Raw genomic sequence first — 25327 nt, 5'->3', positions numbered from 1 at the left:
GAGCTCTGGTCTGGGAAGATCCCACATGCCGCGGAGCAACTAGGCCCGTGAGCCACAATTACTGAGCCTGCGCGTCTGGAGCCTGTGCTCCGCAACAAGAGAGGCCGCGATAGTGAGAGGCCCGCGCACCGCGATGAAGAGTGGCCCCCGCTTGCCGCTCGCCGCAACTAGAGAAAGCCCTCGCACAGAAACGAAGACCCAGTACAGTCAAAAATAAATAAATTAATAAATAAATTTAAAAAAAAAAAGAATGCTTAATTAAAGGCTTACTGATTATTAATTGATTGGGAGGAGAAGGTATGAGGAAGTAAAGGACAATTAAATCCCAAGTAAAATGTGTTGTCTGGAGAGCCAAGATAAAGATGGAGCAATATACAATCAATCTGGTACCACCTGGAACAGCTTACATTTCATTCAGAGTGTTTACGAGCAAGTGGAAATGGCCCTTCAAAGCTCTTCCATTCTTCCCTTCACTCTTGAGCTTTGTTCTCTGTGGAAGTAATTGGCTACTGAATTTCGGAGGCTGCAGGAAACGTTCAGAAGTGACTCATCTTGTGATCCAAGTGGACTCACATGGAATGCCTCTGGAGGAAAGATTTTTTTATCTACCTTCTTAAAAATAGGTTGTCATCTATTTAATCCTATCTTCTAAAGTGTCTTTTGAAAACCTTTGGGCTGGAATTCTAAGAGAAGGCACTGCCAACAGCTCAGGCCCCCTGGTCCTGAGGGGTTTTCCGAGTGTCAGCCCTGAATCCTCTGCCTTGTTTCCTTGTGGAGTTCAGGCATGCTTCCTGAAAAAGATGTAAACAACCAAATAGCTCCTTCCTCACCTTCCCACCTTGTCCTCCATCCCCCATGTGGTTTTGCAGGAGACCTTTTTCTGCGTCCCAACGAGTCCCCTAGAATTACTATAACTGGCCCCAGACAATCCACGAAAGCCTTCTTTTTTTTTTTCTTTTTAAAATCCCTGATCAGAAGAAGCAGTGATGTATTTTTTTTAAATTTATTTATTTATTCATTTTATTTTTGGCTGTGTTGGGTCTTCGTTTCTGTGCGAGGGCTTTCTCTAGTTGCGGCAAGCGGGGGCCACTCTTCATCGCGGTGCGCGGGCCTCTCACTATCGCGGCCTCTCTTGTTGCGGAGCACAGGCTCCAGACGCGCAGGCTCAGCAGTTGTGGCTCACGGGCCTAGTTGCTCCGCGGCATGTGGGATCTTCCCAGACCAGGGCTTGAACCCGTGTCCCCTGCATTGGCAGGCAGATTCTCAACCACTGCGCCACCAGGGAAGCCCCACGAAAACCTTCTTGAGTCACCAGACACGTTTTAAATTTTTATCATTATTTTTTAATAATACCTGTTACTTGTACTGACATCATGGATTCACAAGCCAGTATTTCATACATCAAGGTAATTCATCAAGTTCCCAGAGTGCCTCCCGGTAGTTATTAGAACAGTGTATCTTCTTACCTATATATTATTTCATGGATACATGTACAATAACTTATTAAAACAATTTCATTTTAAAAACAATTACAATTCCAGTTTTTCAACGTTATAAATAGTATCGATGTAAACATCCAATTTTGTGTATATTTCTATAGAATATAGTTCTCATATCCATGATAATGTTTAATCCTTTTCCCAGGTTGTACCTGATAGCTCAAATACAACCTGGGAAAAGGATTAAACATTAATCCTAATCCTAAGGATTAAATTTAGATTGAATTGTTTTTCTCTAATTGCATCACTTGTCACTTGCCCTTAATAGAGCTCTGCCTGCCTTATTTTCTGCCTACAAATGTAGACTTGAAATTTCCTCCCTTCATTGATTTGCTAATTCCTGCTTAGTGAGTTTACTGTATCCATAAATCTCAGAGCTCATGGTATACTTGCTTTTCCAAAGTAATTATAACACTATTAAAGTTTTTAGCTAAAGAATTGAAGCTGTAGATTATTTTCTATGACCTCTCTTTAAATGCTTTCCCAAACAAACTATTCTTTGATGAATCCCACAACTTTAAGGCTTTAGAGCTGAAGGTATCCTTATAGATCTTATCAAAAGCTCCTTTTTAGGGATTTCCCTGGTAGTCCAGTGGTCAAGAATCCACCTTCCAATGCAGGGGATGTGGGTTCGATCCCTGGTCAGGGAACTAAGCTCCCACAGACTGCAGGGCAACTAACCCGTGTGCTGCAACAAAGACCCTGTACACTGCAATGAAAGATTCTGCGTGCTTCAACTAAGAGCCAACGCAGCCAATAAATTAAAAAAAAATTTTTAAAGCTCCTTATCAGAGGCCCCTGGGATTCAAACAAAATATAAATTATCTCTATCCTTCCCCCTTTGTCCACGCTGATTTACCACCTCAAAGAACTGTTTTAAATTACTAAGACTTCATTTCCCCTTTATCTTTGCTTCAAGATGCCTAATGCCTCTTTTCCATTTCAGAAACTGGAGTTATCTCTGAGGATGTGACTGTGTGTGTGTGTGTGTGTGAGTGTGTGTGTGAGATATAGCAAGTTGGATCAAGCATTGGTATATCTTAAACAATTGGAAATTCATACTTTTTAAAATTAATTAATTCTATTTTATTTATCTTTGGCTGCGTTGGGTCTTCATTGCTGCGCACAGGCCTTCTCTAGTTGCGGCGAGCAGGGGCTACTCTTCGTTTCGGTGCACAGGCTTCTCTTTGTGATGGCTTCTCTTGTTGCAGAGCACGGGCTCTAGGCGTGTGGGCTTCAGTAGTTGCAGCACTGAGGGCTCAGTAGTTGTGGCTCACGGGCCCTAGAGCACAGGCTCAGTAGTTGTGGCACACGGGCTTAGCTGCTCCGCAGCATGTGGGATCTTCCCGGACCAGGGCTCGAACCTGTGTCCCCTGCATTAGCAGGCGGATTCTTAACCACTGTGTCACCAGGGAAGCCTGGAAATTCATATTTTAAACACACACACACAGAAAAAAACTATTAGGTCATGATCTTGTCACATGAGCTGGTTCCAGACTAAAAGGTCAGGTTGACAAGTTCCTCTCCATGTTTTTCTACTTCTGGGAAGCCCAGGCTAGTTCTCTTCCCTGAGTCAGAGAGGAGCTGATAAAACAAACTCACGCAAAGCTATGAGTGATTCAATACTTATCCTTTTGGGGGTAATGCCTTAAGGATGTATCAGAAGGCAGGGCTTCATACAAATAAGGAACTGCTGATTCTGGGGATTTTGACCATCAGCCAGAATAGGAGATATTTCCAAGTTTCACATCAATCATTTATTCAATAAGCATTTACTGATTACCTTCCATGACTAGACACTGTACTAGCCATTGGGGATACTCAGAGGTTGTTGCATTCAAGGAGCTTGCGATATAGTAGGGGAGACAGCAGAGAGACAATTATACTACATTATAATAGAATACGAACAGATATAAAGACATGCCCAAGGTGTGGGATGCCAGGAGAAAAGAAGCACAGGAATAGAAATTGTGTTTGCCCCACATCCTTGGCACCTCTTTCTTTTTTGTAGCAGTCATAGGGTGAAGAGGGTTGATCCTAGCTCTAGGGGATGGACCCTGAGGAATCTAAGCCACTCAGGACCCACATGCTTCTCACTGGACACAGGGCGTCCCCCAGGACACTGGTTCATTCACGTACTGTAGTTCAGATCATTGATAGGTAAGGAGAGGTTTTCTGAGAACTTCTGGTAAAGAAGTGTTCATGCTTCTTCTTTTGTTAATTGAGATATAATTCACACACCGTAACATCCACCCTTTTACTTTTTTTTTTTTTGGCTGCACCGTGCAGCATGTGGGATCTTAGTTCCCCGACCAAGGATCGAACCCGCGCCCCCTGCATTGGAAGCATGGAGTCTAAACCACTGGACTGCCAGGGAATTTCCCCACTCTTTTAAAGTGTACAATTCAGTGGTTTTAGCATACTCACAGAGTTGTGCAACCATCACTTCTATCTAATTCCAGAACATTTTCATCACCCCTGAAGAAACCTTGTACCTCTTCTCTCTTCCCTGCAGCCTCTGACAACCATTAATCCACTTTGTCTCTTTTGCCTATTCTGGATACTTCATGTAAATGAGATCATCCAGCACATGGCTTTTTGTATCTGGCTTCTTTCCTCGGGCACAACATGTTCAAGACTGCCAAAAACAAACAAACAAACAAACACCCCACAAACACTCTTTCATTGATATTGCTTAAAATTTTCCCTTAGAATAGTAGGAAAAGGATTCACATGGATTCCACAAACTTTTCTTGAATCTGTTATTAATTAATTTTAAAATGGACGATTACACTCCAGATGTTCATTTTCCTCAGTTACTATGAAAGGTTCAGACTATAATCGGAGGACTAATGCCAAGCTTTGCACTGTTGTAAAGTACTCAAGTAACAAATAAACATGCTTCTTTGTAACTTTTTGCTATACTATTACCTGGGGAGAAAGTTTGCACTAAGTCTAAACTATTGCCAAGCCAAGAGAGGATTCCCTCATTCAGCTCATTTCTCCTTGAATAATTCATTTGGCAAAGTTCCTTTTACTGCAAGCCTAGACGAGAGTGTCTTATTGTGTCTTAATGAATTTTAATTGTATCTCTCCCTATTTTGATGTCAACAGTGTCTTATTTATTACTATATTTTGATCACTTTTAATAATTCTTCGGACTCCAAAGCTTGAAACAATTTGTAGTTTTGTTTTTTATTCTCGTTGTCTTCTCGGACGGCCAGCTCAGTGAATAAGCTAATGAGACCAGTGTGTCCAAGATCATGGGCTTGGCTTGTGATGCCTTCCCTCTGGCCACAGACTGTCCCTCTGACCCTCCCCCCCCACCCATATTGTGATTTGTAATAAGAAATATATATGTTGGTCTTCACCTCATTTCTGACATGGAGTTCCTAAAACCCTTGGAATTTCCTAAAGGATAGAGTGATAAAGATGTCTTTTGTTATTCATAACAAGCCCCTTTCCGACACACCTGAGTTTATGTTAATAAGTGACTTTTGGGGGACTTCCCTGGCAGTCCAGTGGTTAAAACTCCCCGCTTCCACAGCAGGGGGCACTGGTTCCATCCCTGGTCGAGGAACTAAGATCCTCACATGCCACATGGCATGACCAAAAAAAAAAAAAAGATGATTTTTGGAAAGCCTTAAGGATGGGGGCTGGTTGCCAGGGGAACCAATCAGGATTAAATCAAATTAGTGGATTGGCATTTTCAATCCCACGCACCAACTTCCAGGGAGGGGAGAGGGGCTGGAGGTTAAATCAGTCACAAGTGACCAGCGTTAGAGTCCAGCATGGCTATGTAATGAAGCCTCCATAAATACCCAATAAGAAAGGTTTGGAGAGCTTCCAGGCTGGGAACACATAGAGGTACTGGGAAGCTGGTGCACCGGAGAAGGCGTCCTCGCTCTCTTCCTCAGACCTTGCCTTATGCATCTCTTCCATCTAGAATAAACCAGTAATCGAGTAAGTACACTGTATTCCTGAGTTCTGTGAGCCACTCTAGGAAATGAATTGATAGCTAATTTAATTAGCTGGTCAGTCAGAAGCACAAGTGACAACCTGGACTTTCAATTGGCCCCGGAAGGGGGAGGACAGGGGCATTCTTGCGGGACTGAGCCTTTAGCATGTGGGATCTGATGCTGTCTCCAGGTAAATAGTGTCAGAATTGAGTTAACTTGTAGGACGCCCAGCTGGTGTTGCAGAATGGCTTGATGTGTAGAAAAACCACACATCTGGGGTCAGAAGTGAAGTCGTGTTGTAGTGGAGTACTGAGGATAGAGGAGACACACAGGAGTGGGTTTTTTCCTTTAGACTCCTTAACCCCCATCTTTAAATGCACCTGTGTAGTCATCCGGCTGAAGTGCTGGGTTAGCTGAGGGGATGAAGTGCAACTAACTGAATTCTCCAGTCCAAAGACTTGCCTTTCAAACAAAGGGCCATTAGCCTTTAATTTGCTGAGGATGGCAATCAGTAATGTTCTAAGGCTCAGTTTCTCTCCTTATAAAAAGATGATTAATATGAATAATTATGAAGACTATGCACCACCACATAAAAGCAAGACATGAAATTATTTGTGCCCTATGAGTACAACCATTTAAGAATGCCTGCAGTTTAAATAGCCCAAGAATGAAAGGGAAAACCAAAAAGGAAAAACAATTATTTTTTACGGAGGTAAAAATTTTACAAATTTTATTTATAAATAAAACAATTACTTTATTTATGAACAAATGTTTATTTAAATGAACAGATGTTCAAAACCCCTCTAGACTTCACTCCCACTTTCCCTTTATGTCCAAATAAAATGGCTTAATTATACATCCCCATATTTTCCTAGGATTTTTTTTTAAACCCCCAGCATAGGTGCAGGAGGAGGAGACTTCAGTCTCCTGTCCGTTTCCACTTGCCCACGTGCTGTGCCTGGGGCTGAAGTCCATTCTTAGCACAGCTCCCTAAGCAGAGACCAGCCTCTTCTCCTTCAAGGCAAAATCACCATAAACTCAAGGCTATTCACTCATTCTTATCTTGCTGACTCTTTGAAGAAAAAGAGGGGGTGACAGAATAGCACAGAACACAAAACAACTTGAAACTGGATGTTATATCCATTTTCACCCCACCATACATAACTTCCCCAGAAATTTTTCTCTTCCGTCTCTGACCAGATCAAGTGACCCTATAAATATACTCTCACCCAAGCTCTTCTTAACATTTAAGGCAGTTTTAATTCTGCATTCATGTGTGTGTTTACTTGGATTAATAACTGTCTCTCCCACTGTACTATAAGCTCTATAAGGGCGGGGTCCATTTTTGGTTTTGTTCACCATTGTATTCCCAGCACCTACTATAGCACCTGGCCTGTGGTAAACATTCAATAAATATTTGCTGGGACTTCCCTGGTGGCGCAGTGGTTAAGAATCTGCCTGCCAATGCAGGGAACAGGGGTTTGAGCTCTGGTCCGGGAAGATCCCATGTGCCGCGGAGCAACTAAGCCCATTAGCCACAACCACTGAGCCTGTGCTATAGAGCCCGTGAGCCACAACTACTGAGCCTGCGTGCCACAACTACCAAAGCCCACGTGCCTAGAGCCCACGATCAGCAACAAGAGAAGCCACCACAATGAGAAGTCCGCGTACCTCAACGAAGAGTAGCCCCTGCTCACCGCAACTAGAGAAAGCCCGCTCGCGGCAACGGAGACCCAACGCAGCCATAAACAAACAAACAAACAAACAAACAAATAAATTTTTAAAAATTAAAAAAATATATTTGCTGAGTAAATGATTGTTAACATTTATTGAGCACATGAGATTTTATAGGCATTGTGCTTATGTGCTATTTATGGGCCAGACATTGTTCTTAGTGCTTTCTGTCTAATGTCTCATTTAATACTCATAAAAACTTTGTAAGATATATATTGTTATTATTTCTGTTACACTAATGACCAAAAAAACTGAGGCACAGAGAGGTTATGTGATTGCCCAAAGGCCACACAGCTTCTAAGTGGAGCAATTGGGATTCAAGCAGTCTGCGTCCTGAGCCCATGATCCTAACCTGTATGCAAGCTACGTATTTAAATGGATCAATCAGTGAATAGAGAGGCAGATTCATTGAACTATTTATCCTGTAAAAAATTTATTGTCCATCTATTTTTCTAGGCATTTGGAATAAGGTACAGATGAAACAATTCACTTCTTTCATGTAGCTTAGTGTGTGTGTGCACATGTGTGTGCTTGCACATGAGATAAACAATCAACGAATGAATATATACTATGTCAGGTGGTGATAAGTGCTATGACAAAAAATAAAGCAAAAGAGGGAAATGGAGAATAAAGACAAGTTTCTGCCAGCGTGGTCAGGGAAGGCTTTTTTAGAAGTGCTATTTCCAACAGCTGAGGATTGAAGTCAAAGAGAAGCTATAGAGATGACTGAGAAATAAATGATTCCATTAAAAGGATCTGAGCAGATAAAATTCAAAGCAAGTATTTATTAAAGCTTCGTACAAGCCCAGGGCTGGAGAAAGCAGCAAAATATCCTGGGAGGTCATTTTACACAGCATAGTGGTGGTGGTTTTAAATTCCAGGGTAATGGAGATAAGCCAGCCCAGAAGTATCCCTGCTCTGTCTTTGGTTGGTTTGCTGGGGTGCCACCTGCTGCATGGTCCTGGCAGGCTCCAGGGGAGAGGCAGCACCAACCAAAATATACAACATCACCGTCTAAATGCACCTCTGATTCATTGAACCAAATAAAAATCGAATATAATCTTCTATGCATCCACAGATCAGCCCATGTACTTGCTTTCCTGGGACTTTGCAAGGGAAATGTGCTTTTTTAAATGTCTGGGGCTGAGGTCCACTGAAGGATCTATGCATGTTCCTCAGATGTTTTGTTGATGCCCAGGTGGTAGGTTGAGCCCTTAGACCACCTGACTCAATGTTGTCTAAGAGGAAAGTCTTGAGAACATGACACCTAATAGGAACTTTTGTTACTAAATCTTTGTGAGAAAATGCATTGAGAGACATCCACAGAACACAGTGTTGGTGAAAACGATTAGATGTTTTGATTCCTAAAGCAAAGGAGTTCTTTTTTTTTTTTAAAGAAATTCACGTTCTTTTATTTATTTATTTATTTATTTATGACTGTGTTGAGTCTTCGTTTCTGTGCTAGGGCTTTCTCTAGTTGCGGCAAGTGGGGACCACTCTTCATCGCGGTGCACGGGCCTCTCACCATCGCGGCCTCTCTTGTTGCGGAGCACAGGCTCCAGACGCGCAGGCTCAGTAATTGTGGCTCATGGGCCCAGTTGCTCCGTGGCATGTGGGATCTTCCCAGACCAGGGCTCGAACCTGTGTCCCCTGCATTGGCAGGCAGATTCTCAACCACTGTGCCACCAGGGAAGCCCAGGAGTTCTTTTTTAACAAAAAAAAAAATCAAGTAGGTGTTGAGTGGCCTCTACTATCACTAGAGTTTCTAACCAAGGCTGAAATTCACCCACTGGTGCTTTGGATCTTTTTACTATAATCACTTCTCTCCCGCCTGGCCTTTCTTTGCTTTCCCTTCCTCCCTTCCTTCCTTCTTCCCTCCCTCCCTCCCTCTCTCTTTCTTTCCTTCTTTCTTTCTTTCTTTCTTTTTTTCCTTCCTTCCTTCTTTCTTTTCCTTCCTTCCTTCCTTCTTTCTTTCTTTCTTCCTTCCTTCCTTCCTTCCTTCCTTCCTTCCTTCCTTTCTCTTTCTCTCTTTCTTTCTTTCTTTTCTTTTGTTTTCTTTTATAATTCATTCAGTAGCAGTACACAAACCAGCAAAGCCACATCCAGGACAGCTGGTTAACTGATACACCTTGAGGTTTTTGAAAACAAAAGAGCTGAACATTTCCTTTGTGCCAAAGGAGAGGAAGTCGAGATTGGCTAAGATGCTGCACTTTATTAAGAAACCCATTTAGTCAGAATGATTTCCTGACTGAGGAGGTAAATTACCCGTTCAGTCCTTCCTCTAATGATCTGCCCAAAGGCCAATAAAATACAGATTCTGTCTCAGAAAACTGAGACATAAATAAAAGTTTGTGAAGCTAACATTTCATTAGCAATGCAGCAGAAATGTCCGTAACCACTACGTCTGAGAAGGCATCATCATCTGTTTCCCTGTCTTTGAGGTGATACTACTCGCAACTCTTGTAAAGTTTAGATAAACCCCCAGATGTTGCTGTTGGTATTATTGAAGGTTAGTTCTTCTTTTTTTTTTTAAATCCTACCCATTCTTCCAGGTTCTTTTTATTTATTTTATTTTATTTTTTTGGCCCTGCAGTTTGTGGGATCTTAGTTTCCTGACCAGGGATAGAACCTGGGGCCCCGGCAGTGAAAGCCTGGAATCCTAACCACTAGGCCACAAGGGAATTCCCAATGAAAGAGATTTTTGTTTATGTTTTTGTTTTTAAATTTAGTTTCCATACATTACCATACGGTTTCTTTTTTTTTTTAATAAATTTTTATTTATTTTGTTTATTTATTTTTGGTTGTGTTGGGTCTTCATTGCTGCATGTGGGCCTCTCACCTCGGTGGTCTCTCTTGTTGCGGAGCACAGGTCCAGGCACGTGGGCTTCAGTAATTGTGGCACAAGGGCTCAGCAGTTGTGGTGCACAGGCTCCAGAGTACAGGCTCAGCAGTTGTGGCGCATGGGCCCAGTTGCTCCGCAGCATGTGGGATCCTCCCGGACCAGGGCTCGAACCCGCGTCCCCTTCCCTGGCAGGTGGACTCCCAGCCACTGTGCCACCAGGGTAGCCCCCCAGTGAAAGAGTTTTGAGCACCTTCTATGTGCCACATGCAATGCCTGTGCCACTTACACAAAGATAAATAAGGCCCTTTCCTGGAGATGATCATAATCTATGGGACAGAGATACACATACACAACTAAGAACAACGCAAGTTGGTGTGCCACAGCCAGGGCCAGGCACTTTCTCAGGAACACAGTGTATCTGGAGCCTTTGTTCATGCTGTTTCCAGAACTGATTCTCTTTTCCTCTCCACCTATCCAGACTGTATTCAGCTTCCATTCCTGGGTCCACATCAAGCTTTTCTATGAAAAGTTCACTGAGTCTTCCTCCTTCAGTTTTTTCCCTCTTTCTTTCTTAGCATTTCGTTTTCTTCACATTTCCTACATCATTTGGAGTTTTCACTGTACAAAACAGCAGTTTATTGTAGACTTTACAATACTGCTATTGTAGCAGCTTATTGTTTTACAGGAATGTGTATCATTTTACATGTATTAGTTTTGTCTTCTTCATCAATGTGTAAGTTTCCAGAAGACCAGACGTCTCCTCTGTATTCTGTGCCAAACTTAATGCTAAACGTACAGCTAAATATTTATTGTGGGGTTGGGTCTGCCGTTCTCATTTGGCTACCTCAGCTTCTAAAAGCCTGATTGTTAAGTTCTCCCACAGTTCAAGCGGGATCAATTTATTTCACAACTGTAATTTGTTTTGTCACGTCTAGATTCAATGAGTTGAAAGCAATGAGTTGCCTTAAATTTCTAGGCCAGATGTGATATTTCAAATCTAATAGTGTTCTTACGTAACACCTAATACATGCTATTCAGGATATGTGGTTTTTTACTTTCTTTTTTACTAGTGTAATAAATATTAAGTGTCTCTGCTTATAGGCCAGGCATTTTTTGTTGTGAAAGAAAGGGTGTATATGGTCAGAAGTAAAGGAGTCACAACTAGAAACGAGCTCCACTATTGTCTTTCCTTCTTTCATCCCTTATGCTTCAAAGCTCCTTTGCAGTGAATTCTGGGACTGGGTTTCTCATATCTGCCGTTTCCTGGGTTAAACTCCTATCCTACTTTCCCCTCAGGGCCTCCTCTTCAGCTGTGACTAAACGTTCAGCATTTCATCTCCTAGATACTCATTGATGTGATCCTAAGCCAATCACTCCATTCAGTTGAACATTCTCTGAGCTCAATTCTCTCATATGAAAGAGGAATGTTATTGCACACGGTTGAATTAATAATGTAAACGAGGGACTTCCCTGGTGGTCCAGTGGTAAAGAATCCGCCTTCCAAGGCAGGAGACGCAGGATCGATCCCTGGTCGGGGAACTAAGGTCCCAGAGGCTGCAGGGCAACTAAGCCCGGTGACACAACCACTGAGCTCGGGCACCTCAACTTAGAAAGCCCACGGTGCCACAAACTACAAAACCCACGCACTCTGGAACACACGCGCCACAACTAGAGAGAAGCCGGTGCGCTGCGGCGAAAGATTCTGCGTGCCTCAACGAAGATCCGGCAAGCCACAGCTAAGAACCAACGCAGCCAAAAATAAATTAAATAAATAAATAAATAAATAATAAATCTTCAAAAAAAGAAAGTAATGTAAATGAGAGCTTTCTTGCTCCCCAGCCATCTTGGCAGCTGCTCGAAAAAGTCACTGGATTTGATCAACTCTAGGCTCCAACTCGTTATGAAAAGTGGAAAGTACACGCTGGGGTACAAGCAGACTCTGAAAATGATCACACAAGGCAAAGCGAAACTGGTCAGCCTCGCCAACGACTGCCCAGCCTTGAGGAAATCTGAAATAGAGTATTATGCCATGTTGGCCAAAACTGGTGTCCATCACCACACTGGCAATAATATTGAATTGGGCACAGCGTGTGGAAAATACCACAGAGTATGCACACTGGCTATCATTGATCCAGGTGATTCTGTTATCATTAGAAGCATGCCAGAACAGACCGGTGAAAAGTAAATCATGCACAATTTTTCTTTAATAAAACTGGCCAAAGCTTGTTTTTTAAAAAAAAATAATAATAATAATAACGCAAATGAGAGAAGCATTTTCTGGACCTTAAGGACCTGTGCAAACATCAGATGTTACCATCATCATCATCAACATCATCATCTTCATCATTGCTATTATCTCCATCACTACCTTGTTTGCAAAGTTATTTAAGAAGGGTGATGTGATGGAAGGAATCCTGGTAGATATTACTAGTGCTCCCCAACATCAGTTCCCCTCTACCTCCTGAGCACTTGGAAGAATAGACTTTTCAGTTGCCTTTGCAATTGGTGGAGCCCCGTGACTCTCTCTGATCAATGGAGTGGGTGGAAGGGGCCAACGTATTTAATAACTGGTGCCTGACACTTTCTCCTTCTTTTTCTTGGTGAAATGACTCAAGAGGCCTTGTGTTCCAGATAGACAAAGCTTCTATCACCTGGATCCCTAAGTTGTTGTGTGGAGCAGAACTTCCTGCCAACTCTGTGGGACTTGTAGTGTGAATAAGGAATTAACTTTTGTTGTATTGAGTCACTGAGATTTAGGATTGGTTGTTGCTGTAGCATAACAGCCTAATACACCGATACCCTGTGACAGACCAACGGATAAAGAAATCCTGGATGTAGCTGTGGCCTAACTACCTGTATGTCCTTGAGTGAGTGGACTAAAGTATACCAGTTCTAAGGTCCCTTCAGCTCCGAAAACTCTTTGACATTTCAACACCGCAAAGCAATCCCATGCCAATGACAGAGAAATGTTACCTATCATTTAAGGAATAAAATGAAATTTCAGCTTATAGAAAATCATCTCAGAGAATGAATCAAGCTAGAATAACTTGTAGAATTGAGACAATATTTTTTAAACTGTTTTATACACACACCGGCCTTTTAAAGAGAGTGTGTTAAAATAGTTGCATTAAGGAGAATCAGTGATTCGTGGTCATTATTATGAACCTTAGTTATTTTACAGTGATGGCCTCAGGGCCAGTGATGAGTATAAGTCTCTTTGTTACTCACAGTGGCCTAAGCCTCCCATGTGATCTGAATTTTTGTTATGAATTTTTTACAGTCTTTTTTGTGCCAGCCGTTACCTTTCATTGCTGTCAATGTCCTGATCATTTTCAGCAGCTCGTCCCCCAGCTTTTATTGGCTGTAGAGGTAGAAAGAAGATATCAGACTGTTAGAATTGTACATGATGGTTAGGATATATAGAGTCTGAGTAAGAGGTTAAGAAGCTTTCCTAGGAGTAAAGCAAATAGGTCCTCAGCATGAACTTTGTAGCTTCTAAGGATACACATCTTTTTGCTTCATTTCTTATTCTCACTAATATTGCACAAAGGTGAATTTTCCCAGTAAGTGGGGTCTGGTAGACAGTGTGCTAATGTATTTGATTCTCTAAAGCAGCCCTAGCAACATAGATTCATAATTAAGTTGCCGATATGGGCCTGACAGCTTTAGAGAGAATTCTCAGGCCATTTGCCAAAACTAACATCATGGGAAGAACTAAATAATTTGTTCCTCATGACAATTTGGTGAAGCAATATAGCATAACAATTAAGTGTGTAGGCTCTGGAGTGTGACCGTCAGTGTTCAGAGCCCAAGTGCACAGAGCTTACCCTTGCAAGCTCTGTGAACTTGGGCAAGTAAATCCACCTCTTGGTGTCTCCATTTCTCCTTTTTAAATTGCGAGTAATCAACTAAATGAGTAGTGTGTGGAGTGCTTAGAAAAGTTCCTGGCATTGTCAGCACTCAGTAAATGTTAGACTTGTAATAATTATTTTTCTCGGTCCTTTTAGTATACTTACTGTATTGGTCAGGGTTCTCCAGAGAAACAGAAACAATGGGATATAAGTGATATAGAGAAAGATTTATTATGAAGGATTGGCTCATGTGACTATGGAAGCTGAGAAGTCCCACCATCTACTGTAGATTGAGGAGGACCAAACTGGAGGACCAAGAAGGCTGGTGATATAGTTCTGTGCCAAACCTGGAGGCCCGAGAACTGGGAGCCGATGGAGTTAAGTGCCAGTCTAAGTCCGGGGGCCTGAGAGCCAAGAGCGTCCATGTCTGAGGACAAGGGAAGATAGATGTCCAAGCCCAAGCAGAGAGCAAATTCACCCTTCCTCCACCTTTTTGTTCTATACAGTTCCTCAACAGATTGGATAATGCCTGCCCACCTTGGTGAGGGGGGATCTTTACTCAGTCTACCCATTCAAATGCTAATCTCTTCTGAAGGCACCCTCATGGACACACCCAGAAATAATGTTTTACCAGCTCTCTGGGCATCCCTTAGCCCAGTCAAGTTGATATAAAATTAACCATCACATTTACAATTATCAGCATTAAGTGCTACAAAGAATATAATGGTATCCTCTGATTAATTTATTAATTTTTCATTGGTCACTCTGTTAGGGTTCTCCAGAGAAACAGAACCAATAGGATGATTGTATATAATATAGTATATAGATAGATTTATTTTAGGAAATTGACTCACATGATTATGGAGACTGGCAAATCCAAAATCTGCAGGGTGGACCAACAGGCTATAGACCCAGAGGAGAGCTGATGCTACTGTTCTAATTTGAAGATCATCAGGCTGAAGACTCAAGAAAGAGCCAATGTCCAAGTTCAAGCCCGAAGATCATCTGCTGCAGAATTCCCTCTTGTTCAGGTAGAGGAGAGTCTTTTGTTCTAGTTGGGCCTTCAACTGATTGGGTGAGGCCCACCCACATTTCAGAGGATAATAGGCTTTTTTCAGAATCCACCGATTTAAATGTTAATCTCATCCAAACCCCCCCCCCCACAGAAATATCTGGAATAATCTCTGACCACGGATCTGGGCACCATGGCCCAGCCAAATTGACACATAAAACTAACAATCACAGACACATATCATGTCTCCTTATTGGGCCAGTCTCTTCAATTGGTGGCTTGAATCTAGCCCTAGAATTTCCTGATGGGAAGTTCTCATTTGCAATCCTCTCCCCCTCCTCACTTATACATTGAAGAAAGAAGGGGTTTCCTTTTTCGTGAAGGAGGTAGCAAAACATGAAGATCTCTCTAACCTGAAATATCTTGTTTCTCCCTCGGTTGCACATGAATTCCTGCAACCATCAGGCACTGGCATCTTGGATTAATCTCTCAGCCTACCCTTTAGAAAGCAGCCAACAGGATTTGCCTGCCTAGTTCTCTTGGTGTCAACTACTAGGTAGACAACTCTTTAGGAATGGCCTTTTTAAAGAACTTATTCAGAGTTAGTCATTGATTCACTTGATAAATACTTAATGAACACCTACTATGTGGATGGCATGGGTTGTCCTGGGGATACAAGGATGAATAAGACACAGATTTTATACATCAAAATCAGTCATATTAAGGAAGTTTTTATGATTTCTCTGGCTTCCCAAAAAACTGACCGAATTTGGTCACATGCAATTCTTAGGTTTCTTTAGATAAATGTCGTATCCTTTAAAGGAGTTTGATGAAGGTCAAGGTTAGCTATTTCCCCACAACCTTGCTCTCAGCTTATAATGAAAGCAAGTCTCAGACATTTATTTAAAAAACATTCAAAAACAAAAGCAAAAACAAACAAACAAACAAAAGAGAAATTAAAAAACACTCATTAGCAAGCAGGGCCCAAACAGTTTATGCAGCCTGTTCAGAGAGGTCCACAAAGTCCCACCTTTCTGTTCTTTCAGGTGTTCTGACTACTGCCAGGTGTGGATGGTTCCCTTGAAGCAGATGTGATAACTTTCCAGAAGCAAGCTCCTAGGCCCTTTCAGTGGGCATCGGGCAACTATACAGCAAAGGCTGGACAGAAGGCAAGGGGTCAAGCCCCATCCCTCAGGGTTTAAGTTACAGCCTTCCTGAGGTTCTTGCATACTGTTCCTGCAAGGGTGGGAGGATTTATGAACTATGTTAGCTGACTTACATAGCTTGAAGATCTTTAAATTCACCAGTTCATGCCTGCTTCTAACATCTACCGTGATAGTCAATAGACCACTACATTCAATAAAAACCCACTGCTGACGTGCCATATATTAACTGGCACAGTGTGGCTTGTTGGTTTAGAACAGTTAACAGCAGAGCTTGAAGTAGTCCCTTCTGTCGTGTGGGCGTCCTGATAAGCCACGGTGGGTGGACCATCCCTGGATTGTGTGCCCCTGATCAGCACCTTGGTTACATGCTTGGTTATAGCATAACCCATGTCACATGTACATAATACCTCTCAGTGTACACTAAAGTATTTCCAGGTAAATAAACATATATTGTAACAGTAACAACCTGGGTTTCATGTTACTGTATTCTCCTATGCCCCTGTTCTCTGCTAGTTCTCAAAATTGCTAAATTTGTATTTTTTTCCTACCACTTTTCCAAGATAGGGTTTGAAGCTGAAGGACAACGACGGATGCCTAAAACTGCAGTTACAGGATGTTAATGAGCTGGGCTGACTGCCCAGGCAAAGGCTGACTTGCAGGTTTGTTGTGGGGAAAGCCTTGCCTCTGAATCTAGCCCTCGTGAAGGTGGGTCTAAATCCTGTATTTTATCAGTTCGTTAGGTCAGGCTATAGATGAATACTCACACTAACCAAAGTCACATTTTTGCTGTTTACACCAATTCTTTCTTGGAAATCTATGTACCTGTGAGTCTGGATTAGTTATTGGCAAGCTGCCTTGTGACACTGGAGAAAGAACAGAGAACTAGATGGTACTATACAGGTACTTTATCCAAGTTATGGAAAAGCCTGATGAGTGTTCCACATCTCATGAGACTAGATCCCTCTATGATGTGATGAAATGGAGCGCCCTGAACAGATTTCTGTTTGATAAATTCTTACTATACCTTCTTTCACTGATTCTAAGATTCACATTTTTAACACCTTTGGATAGATTACATGAAATACGGTAACTGCCTTTTTATTACTCTCCATTCAGACTTCTACCTTTTCTGAACCACCTCACTATATATTACAGTGGACATGTTACAGATGTCCTATCTCCCAGGCATGAAGATCCACTGTGGTCACATGACCAGACTTGGAGATTTCCCAAATTCCCTTCAGCCCCAGGTTCATAAATCTTCTCTCAAATGGACTCACTTCTTTTTTTTTTTTTAATTTATTTAATTAATTTATTTTTGACTGCATTGGGTCTTCATTGCAGTGCGCGGGCTTCTCATTGCGGTGGCTTCTCTTGCTGTGGAGCACGGGCTCTAGGCGCCCGGGCTTCAGTAGTTGTGGTGCGTGGGCTCAGTAGTTGTGGTGCAAGGGCTTAGTTGCTCCGTGGCATGTGGGATCTTCCCAGACCAGGGCTTGAACCCGTGTCCCCTGCACTGGCAGGCGGATTCTTAACCACTGAGCCACCAGGGAAGCCCCTGGACTCACTTTTTTTTTGCCCATGCCATCTGGCTTGGGGGAATCTTAGTTCCCCGACCAGGGATGGAACCCGTGCCCCCTGCAGTGGAAGCAGGGAGTCCTAACCACTGGACCGCCAGGGAATCCCCATCTCAGATAGACTCACTTCTGCAGATGGCTAAACTCTACCATTTTTTTTACATTTTTACTGATTTCCCTTCTAGACTTAGCTTTAAATAGAGGATACCCTTTACTACAGCAATCAAGGGCATTTGGCAGTTAAGATCTAAGTTCCATATCAAAGTTACTCCTGTCCAAACTCCCTATCATGCTTCTCATTTGGTTTTCAGCTTTAGCCAGACAACAAACACTTACTGATGGCTTTTTATAAGAGTGGACATGTTATCTCATGGCAGCAAAATTTAAGACATTAAAATGATCTAGTCTCAGGAGTTTTTCCATGAAGGATTTAGTAGCATAATATTGTCCTGGCTAAGGGCCTTGCTATTTCCTGTTACAACTCTTTATTTAAGAATTTTGGTTCTGGATGAAGCACGACATAAAACAAGTTTACATAACAGAGCCTGTACCACATAATCTTAGATTACAGCTGATGATAAAAGAAAAATAAGCACTCTAGAAAGAATTTAAATTACAAACCTTCACTGAAACCCTCTTGGCTTTTACTTTTACTAGACTCTAGAACTGATAATATCCAATTGCAATATATAAATTACTATGTTTAGAGCCAGCACTTGACTCAATCAAATCCTCATGCTATTTCATCTGAGATGTTTACATTTTTAATAATTGGTAGGTGATATTTTCATATAAGGACACATTAAATTTATACATGTTTCAGAGAAGCACTTGAAAACGTAAAATTGGGGCCTTAGTCCTATTAATTTAGCAAGTAAAAATTATTTTCGCTTATGAAATATTCAACTTTTTTAAAATGGAAAACTTTAAATAGTACATTCCTCGGCTGTGGTTTAGAAGGAAGGAACACACTCTTCGAAGGCCTGGTTAGCACTCGACTTGCAGTGTGTTTCATGTGCTGCCTGCTTTTCTTGCTTTATGGATTACTTCCAACCACCCAGAGACAGGCTGATTATCTAGTTCATACTGGTGAGAAAAGAGAGGCTCGGAGATGTTAAAACAAAAACAAAAACAAAAACCTTGCCCAATGTACTAAAACAAGTTTCAGAGCTACCATTTTTTTTTAATGTTTAATCCAGAGCTCACAAGCTTTCCATTAACAACCATCAATGAACTCAACATGTGATACAAAAGGCCTGCATTTAGTATAATAAATTCTCTGACAGTGACAGTATTGGAGGCGGGAATATGATCTGAAATGAACAATTTCATAAGGCAGAACACCTGAGAGATAAATGTAGGTAACTGATAAGAAGTGTTATGTAGTTCATAGTTTCAAAAAACAATCATCATCATAACTTGGTCTCCTAGACGCTGAAATCTGAAGCTCCTTGATATGCTATATAGCATGGGCAAACAAAAAGGTTTTGTTCAGTACATGTTTTTGTGGGATGGTGTAACTATGCAATCCCTATAGGTCAACAAACACTGCACGGAGCTGACCAATGACTCATGAAATCTACTGCGAGATCTCCCTCCTCAGTTTCAAAATATTCATTTAGCATTGCATTAGTGAAACAGCCAACAGCTTGTCAGTCTTTTCACTATCTTGGCCTGGTTAAAAATGGATCAGGCTTTTTAACTTGGAATTTTACTCATTTAAAAAATTTCATATGCATTGTGGTAAAATAAAAATTCACTTAAGACAATTTAATTTATACATATATTACACTTACATATGCATATATTTTTTAAATACTCTTTTCATTATATAGTAAAATTTTCCTACGTAGACTTAGAAGTTAGATTTTGAAAATAAAAACCACCATAGAGTAAAAGTAGCTCTTTTTCTCCTTTCTTCAACTTCCCGAAGGAAAAATGAATCTTCACGGAAGACTGTGTTGACACTGGTTATGAATTTTGTTTGGCATTTGGGACTTTTCATCATTGTCTTTAAATACAGAGTAGTGATAATGCTACAGTGATTTATTCTTTGTATTTTGAGCATCCAATACCAAACTAACTTCTTTTTACATAATTATTATGAGAGAGAAGAAAATATTTTGTTTTCCTGTAGACAACAGATTGAAATGCTTAGTTCTAAATTGAAATTACTTAGTTCTAAAACCAGGCAATGACATATTGATGATATCAGAATAGATGTTTGCTATCATTGTCAATGAGTGGTACATAATTTAAAATAAAGGATTAGCAACAGTTTCACTATAAGGAACTTATTATTGTAGAAGCAGTAAAAATGAATTCCACACAACACGGTATAGCTTAAAACGATGCGTTAGTTCTGACCTTTTATATTAAATAGGAATGTAAACCTGATTAATCTCTGCAAAAAAATTTTTTGTCCACGAGCACTTACGTTTGTGGCCAACTGGCAGGTATAGGCAATTCATCAGGCTGCCTGCTTCCCTCTTATTATGGGATTGCTCTGAGAGCCCAAGGCTCATTATGCAAAGGGCATCGTTATTAGATGGGTGCACTATTTTTCATCCTCCCGGAAGCTGACCTTTAGCATAGGGAGGAAGGTCAGGAAAGCGAGGGCCGTCGAGCTTCCGTCTAACGTCGCGAGGCGAGGGGTGTTGACGTAGGAGAACAGCTCAGGCATACACGCCCCCTAGTGCGCGGGCCTCGCAGGAGGCTGAGCTCAGAGCTTTAGCACAGGAGAAGGCGCGGAGAGTTCGGGGCGTGGTGGGCTGCCGCAGGGTTATCTACAGGAGTCCGGCTCTCCTGGGGACATGTCAGCGGCGGCCTGGCCCGTGCGAACCGAGAGCAGGAAGCCGTGAGCCAGGCGGGCCGTGGAAGCGGCAGCGCGTCGACTCCCGGGCAGTCTCCAGGCCGCCCGCGGCGTCCGCGCCCTCAGGATTCCGGCGCTCTGCCGGTTCCCCGGGAGTCGCCATGGCAACGAACGCCGGGTCCTGGACTCGGCGGGAGGCGCCCGGCCCAGCTGCCACCTCCGCGGCTCCGATGGAGAGCTGTGCCGACGCACCCGAGACCGAGGAGTGCTGGAAGATCATCGAGAACCTCGAGTCCACTATTGAACAATTCCAGTTCAGCCCCAGGTGACCGGCGCGAGCTGCGGCGCCCCGGCCCGCGCTGCCTGCCCCTCCCGCAGGTCAACCCGGCGCGCCTCGCCCCTTCCCGCGCTCCACCGCTCCGCGGGCTCCTGGCTCCAGGCCACAGTGCTGCTGTTTTGATTTCTAAAATGTACTACTGTACACTAAGCACGGACTCTGGAGCCAGACTGCCTGGGTTCGAATCCTAATGACACGCTACAGGGCCCAAGAGTTGGGCGAGTTAGCCAACTTCTCTGTGCCTGTTATCTCATCGGGGAAGCAGCCGCGATGGTGATGGTGACGCATAGTGCCTCCTTAATAGTTCATAGCGAACATCCAGTGAGTTAATCTGAGTAAGGTGTTTGTAAGAATGCCATACGTATAGCGTACATAGTACCACAGAAGTGTTTGCCAATGTAACTATCTGTTATTGACCCTTCTCTATAGTTTTTCCATCTCATAATCCTTCTTTGCCCCCTCTGCTCCAGTTTTATTTGGATAATGTAGAGCTGATATTTCTCGGGGAAAAAAAAAAAAAAAAAAAGGTACTTTTCTTTCTAAAAACCTTTTGAAATCCGTAAGTGGCCTGCACTAGGTTAGCTGCTGTGGAGGCCCTAAGACAAGGGCCTCGTGGTGCCCGGTGGGCTGGCTGAGAGGCAAGCCCCGCCCACTGAGGCCTCTCCCGAGTGGAAAGAAGGGACCAGAGCCCAGTGGTGGGGGCCGACGCAGTGAAATGGTGCCGCCAGACCAGCTGCCCCCGCTCAACTGTATTAAGTGGGAGCGTTTGTTAAAAGAGATCCGAACCTGGTTGATTGGTGGTTGTGAAAACACATATTGGCAGCAGCGGACGGTAAGCTCGGTGGGCACAGTGTCTCACCTGTTCTAGTGGTTGACTGAGAGGAATGACTTCCTGCCCTGGGTTCCGCAGCATTCCGTGGTGGGGAGCTTCTCCAGCAAAACGCACTGGCGGTGCTCAGCGGCCAGACTGACAGTGCCAGGGGCTCAGTTAGTGCTTGCTGCGTGAACAAAGGAGCCACTGATGCCCGTGTGAGTTTCTCTTCACCTGCAGTGCCGGGGGGACTGTGCTGGTGCTCAGGTGTCTGGTGTGAGCGGGAGAGGCTCAGTACTGACTGCAGTCCCGGAATGAGGGAAGAATCAGCCCGTGAGGAAGCAGCGGTCCACAAACCAACATTAGCCCGTCCTTTGTGAAGTTTAGTTCTAGTCAGGAAACCAGCGATAAACAAGCAGACTCTATAATAAATAAGTTAAGTGGTGGTGAGTGCTAAGGGGAAAACAGAGCCGAAGAAATAGTGTGTGGAGTGGGGAAGGAGGTTGTAATTTTAGATACTGTGGTCAAGGAAGGCTTCTTGGAGATGACTGGGGGGAAGACTGCGGGCTGGAGGGGGAATCCTCTCAGGGAACAAAGTGTTCCAGGCAAGACAGGAAACAGAGGAGAGTGGGCGTGGGTGTCACCAGGAGGCTGGTGCGTCTGGAGCAGGGGGAGAGGAGAGAGCAGTGGAGATGAGGTCAGAGGTAAGGGGATGGTGCCGGATGGCCTGGGACCTAGATCCTTGTAAGGACTTCAGCATTGACCTTGAATGAGGTGGTCAGATGTGTTTTTTCAACACCGCCAAGCAATTCTCCAATTCTCAGCAGACACTGACTGGGTTGTGTCCTGTAGTTTGCTTATTTATTTATTTTTAATTGAAGTATAGTTGCTGTACAATATTATGTAAGTTACAGGTGTACAATATAGTGATTCACAATTTTTAAATGTTATACTCTTCTTACAGTTCTTATAAAATATTGGCTATATTCCCCATGTTGTACATTATATCCTGTAGCTTACTTAATAGTTTGTACCTCTTAATCCCCTACCCCTGTGTTGCCCCTCCCTCTTTCCCTCTCCCTACTGGTAACCACTATTTTGTTCTTGTGTCCTGTAGTTTAACTGGAGATAGTGTCAGATTCCATAGGTTAAGGGCTCAGTCCCACAAGACTGCCCCTGTCCTCCCTCTTCAGAGGCCAATTGCAAGTCCAGCTTGTCACCTGTGCTTCTGACAACCAGCTATAACTCAGAGGTTCCTCAAGTTCAGTTGATTTGCTAGAGTGGCTCACAGGACTCAAGAATCCAGTTTACCTACTCGGTTACTGGTTTATTACAAAGAATATTAAAGGATATGAATGAAGAGCCAGAGGAAGAGATACATAGGGTGAGGTCTGGAAGGGTCTGGAGCACAAGAGCTTCTGTCCCTGTGGAGTTTGGGGTGCACCACCCTCCTGGCACATGAGTTCATTCTTGTTCATCAACCTGGAAGCTCTCTGAACTGTGTAATTCAGGGATGTTTATGAAGGCTTCATTGCATGGGCAGAATTGATCAAATCATTGACTTTTTGTGATTGATTCAACCTCCAGCCCTCTCCAGAGGTGGAATTGGGGGTTGGGATGGAAAGTTCTAACCCTCTCATCATGGTTGGTTCCCCTGGCAACCACCCCCATCCTTAGGGGCTTTTCAAAAGTCACCTCATTCACATAAAATCAGGTGTGGTTGAAAGGGGCTTCTCACGAATAGCCAAAGGCACCCCGTTCACCTTTTTCCACTATTTCAGGAACTGAGGACAGAAGACCAAATGTTATCAGTATAACGAAATATTCTCTCATTGTGCTTGTCGCTTAGGAAATTCCAAGGGTTTGGGCTGCTGTGAGGCAGGAAGCACGGATGAAGACCAAAATATATATATTTTTATTATAAATCACACTGTCACAGATGGGAAGACATGAGGGGATTGGAGGAGAGGAATGACATAATCTGGTTTACCTTTCAACAGAATTACTCTAGCAATTGTTTTGATATCAGACTATAGTGAGGACATGGGTAGAAACAGGGAAACCAGTTAAGGGGCTAGGACAATATGCTTGGTGAAAAATGACCGTGGTGGTAGCAGGAGTTGGAGGTGGTGAGACTAGTCAGGTTCTAGATCGATGTTGAAGGTAGGACTGATAGGCACAGAGTGGGAGCTGGCTAACTGGGAGGATGGAGTTGCCATGAACTGGGATGGAGAAGACTAGGACACGAATAGCTTTGGGGGGAATATCATAAGCTTACTTTTGGACATAATATCTCAGATGTAACTCTTAGCCATCCATCTAGGCTGTTAAGTTGGTAGCTGGTTATGTGAGTCTTTAGAGAAGGAACAGTAATTTACCCTGTACTCTTCTGAATTCTTGGCTGAGACAGCCCCGGTTATAAAAGATTAACAAGAGGAAAGCAAACAAGTTTATTAACGTGCATGTCTCATGTATACCTAGGAGTTACCCAGCAAAAATGAGTAAAACTCCAAGATGGCCCAAGCCACTGCTTTAAATACCATCTTCAGCTGAAGACAAAAGAAAGATGTAGGGTGGAGGGAGGCCAGTTATGGGAGGTTACCAAGAAGTTCCCTAAAAAAGGGTAAGGTCTGTTATGCAGATTTAAAGGGGTGTCTTCTCCTTTAATAAGATTCTTTTGTGAGTTAGAGTCATCTTCCTGGTAGGAGAGGAAGACACAAATGGAGAGTTCCTTTATAAATGTAAATTTCTCTTACAAAGGGGTAACTTCTACTCTGTTTCCAGGGCTTCACCTGTGTCTGCAGTTTCTCAAAAATAATTAGCTCAAAATAATCCTTACGCTAAAGGGGCATATTTCGGGGTGCCGTATTCTGCTACCTTTAAAGCCTAAAGTTCAGAAGAGAGGCCCAGGATGGCTGTACCATTGTGGGGGTAATTGGCACAAAGATGCACCTAGAGCTGGGAAACTTAGTCAGATGACCCAGGCAGTGAGTGAAAAGAAGTGTGTGAGCCTTGGGGCACATCAAAGTTGTGTGCTCTTTGAAGAGGAAAAAGGTGGAAGCAATATTTTCCTTAGTTAAAATTGAGCAGTACACCATAGTGAAAGTTTGGTGCACTTAATGCTACTTTCTTTGACTAATTCATTAATGAGCATTTGTTAGGATAGATTATTCTAGGATTTAGTGAGATGTGTCATTGCATTCTATTAATAAATATTCATGGATCTATTTTCTATAAGTTAACATGTTAATTTTGGATCTAATTTATTTGAAAAAAACCCTGTAATTGCTATTTTTCCAAGACAGTATTTTATGCATAACAACTAAGCTATTATTCAGAAATCAAATTGTTAAACCTGTAAATAAGGACTGTGTAAAAACCACTTAGTTTGTTGTGATGTTGGTTTCCGTTCTAGGCAGAGGGGTTGTTATCTAAAATTAGAGACATTTGGAATTTGATGGGAAGCTGAAGAATGAACTTTCATGTTTCACTTAGATTCTGAATGAGCCAGAACTTTCTAAATCAGTCATTCAAAAAGTTAGGACCAGTTAGGGATAGTAGAGCCATAGGCCTGTTCTCACCAGAGCTGGAGGGTAAGACTCTATCACTTCAGGCTTGTGGTTTTTTGTTTTTGGGGTTTTTTTTGGCCATGCCATGTGGCTCGCAGGATCATAGTTCCCCAACCGGGGATTGAACCAGCACCCTCAGCAGTGAGAGCGTGGGGTCCTAA

The 25327-nt window shown here is 42.8% G+C and overlaps 1 protein-coding gene, 2 long non-coding RNA genes and 1 pseudogene across 6 annotated transcripts in view; 3 read left to right on the top strand and 1 right to left on the bottom strand.

Moving 5' to 3' along the window:
• Positions 1-252: 252 nt before the first annotated feature.
• LOC309655037 lies at positions 253-20212 on the bottom strand. The gene is made up of 3 exons (XR_014260569.1): positions 20075-20212; positions 13337-13395; positions 253-6530 (listed from the first exon to the last, which is right to left on the bottom strand). It is a non-coding gene; the product is annotated as an uncharacterized lncRNA (long non-coding RNA).
• On the top strand, positions 6530-9956 carry LOC309655060. The gene is made up of 2 exons (XR_014260592.1): positions 6530-8569; positions 8895-9956. It is a non-coding gene; the product is annotated as an uncharacterized lncRNA (long non-coding RNA).
• On the top strand, positions 11836-12290 carry LOC309655017 (large ribosomal subunit protein eL30 pseudogene; annotated as a pseudogene). The gene has a single exon. The product of its transcript is annotated as a large ribosomal subunit protein eL30 pseudogene (transcript).
• The window catches only part of LOC309654966 (uncharacterized protein C10orf67, mitochondrial), a 117287-nt gene continuing 110198 nt past the window's right edge, over positions 18239-25327 (top strand). For all 3 annotated transcript variants that reach the window (XM_082449732.1, XM_082449734.1, XM_082449733.1), the window contains exon 1: positions 18239-20774. In XM_082449732.1, coding sequence (XP_082305858.1) covers positions 20611-20774 — 164 coding nt within the window. In that variant the 5' untranslated portion in view covers positions 18239-20610. The remainder of the gene's footprint in view (positions 20775-25327) is intronic.

Source organism: Balaenoptera physalus (assembly GCF_965194825.1).
Source record: "Balaenoptera physalus genome assembly, chromosome: 2".
Lineage (NCBI taxonomy): Eukaryota > Metazoa > Chordata > Mammalia > Artiodactyla > Balaenopteridae > Balaenoptera > Balaenoptera physalus.
This window is presented reverse-complemented; position numbering and strand designations above follow the sequence as displayed.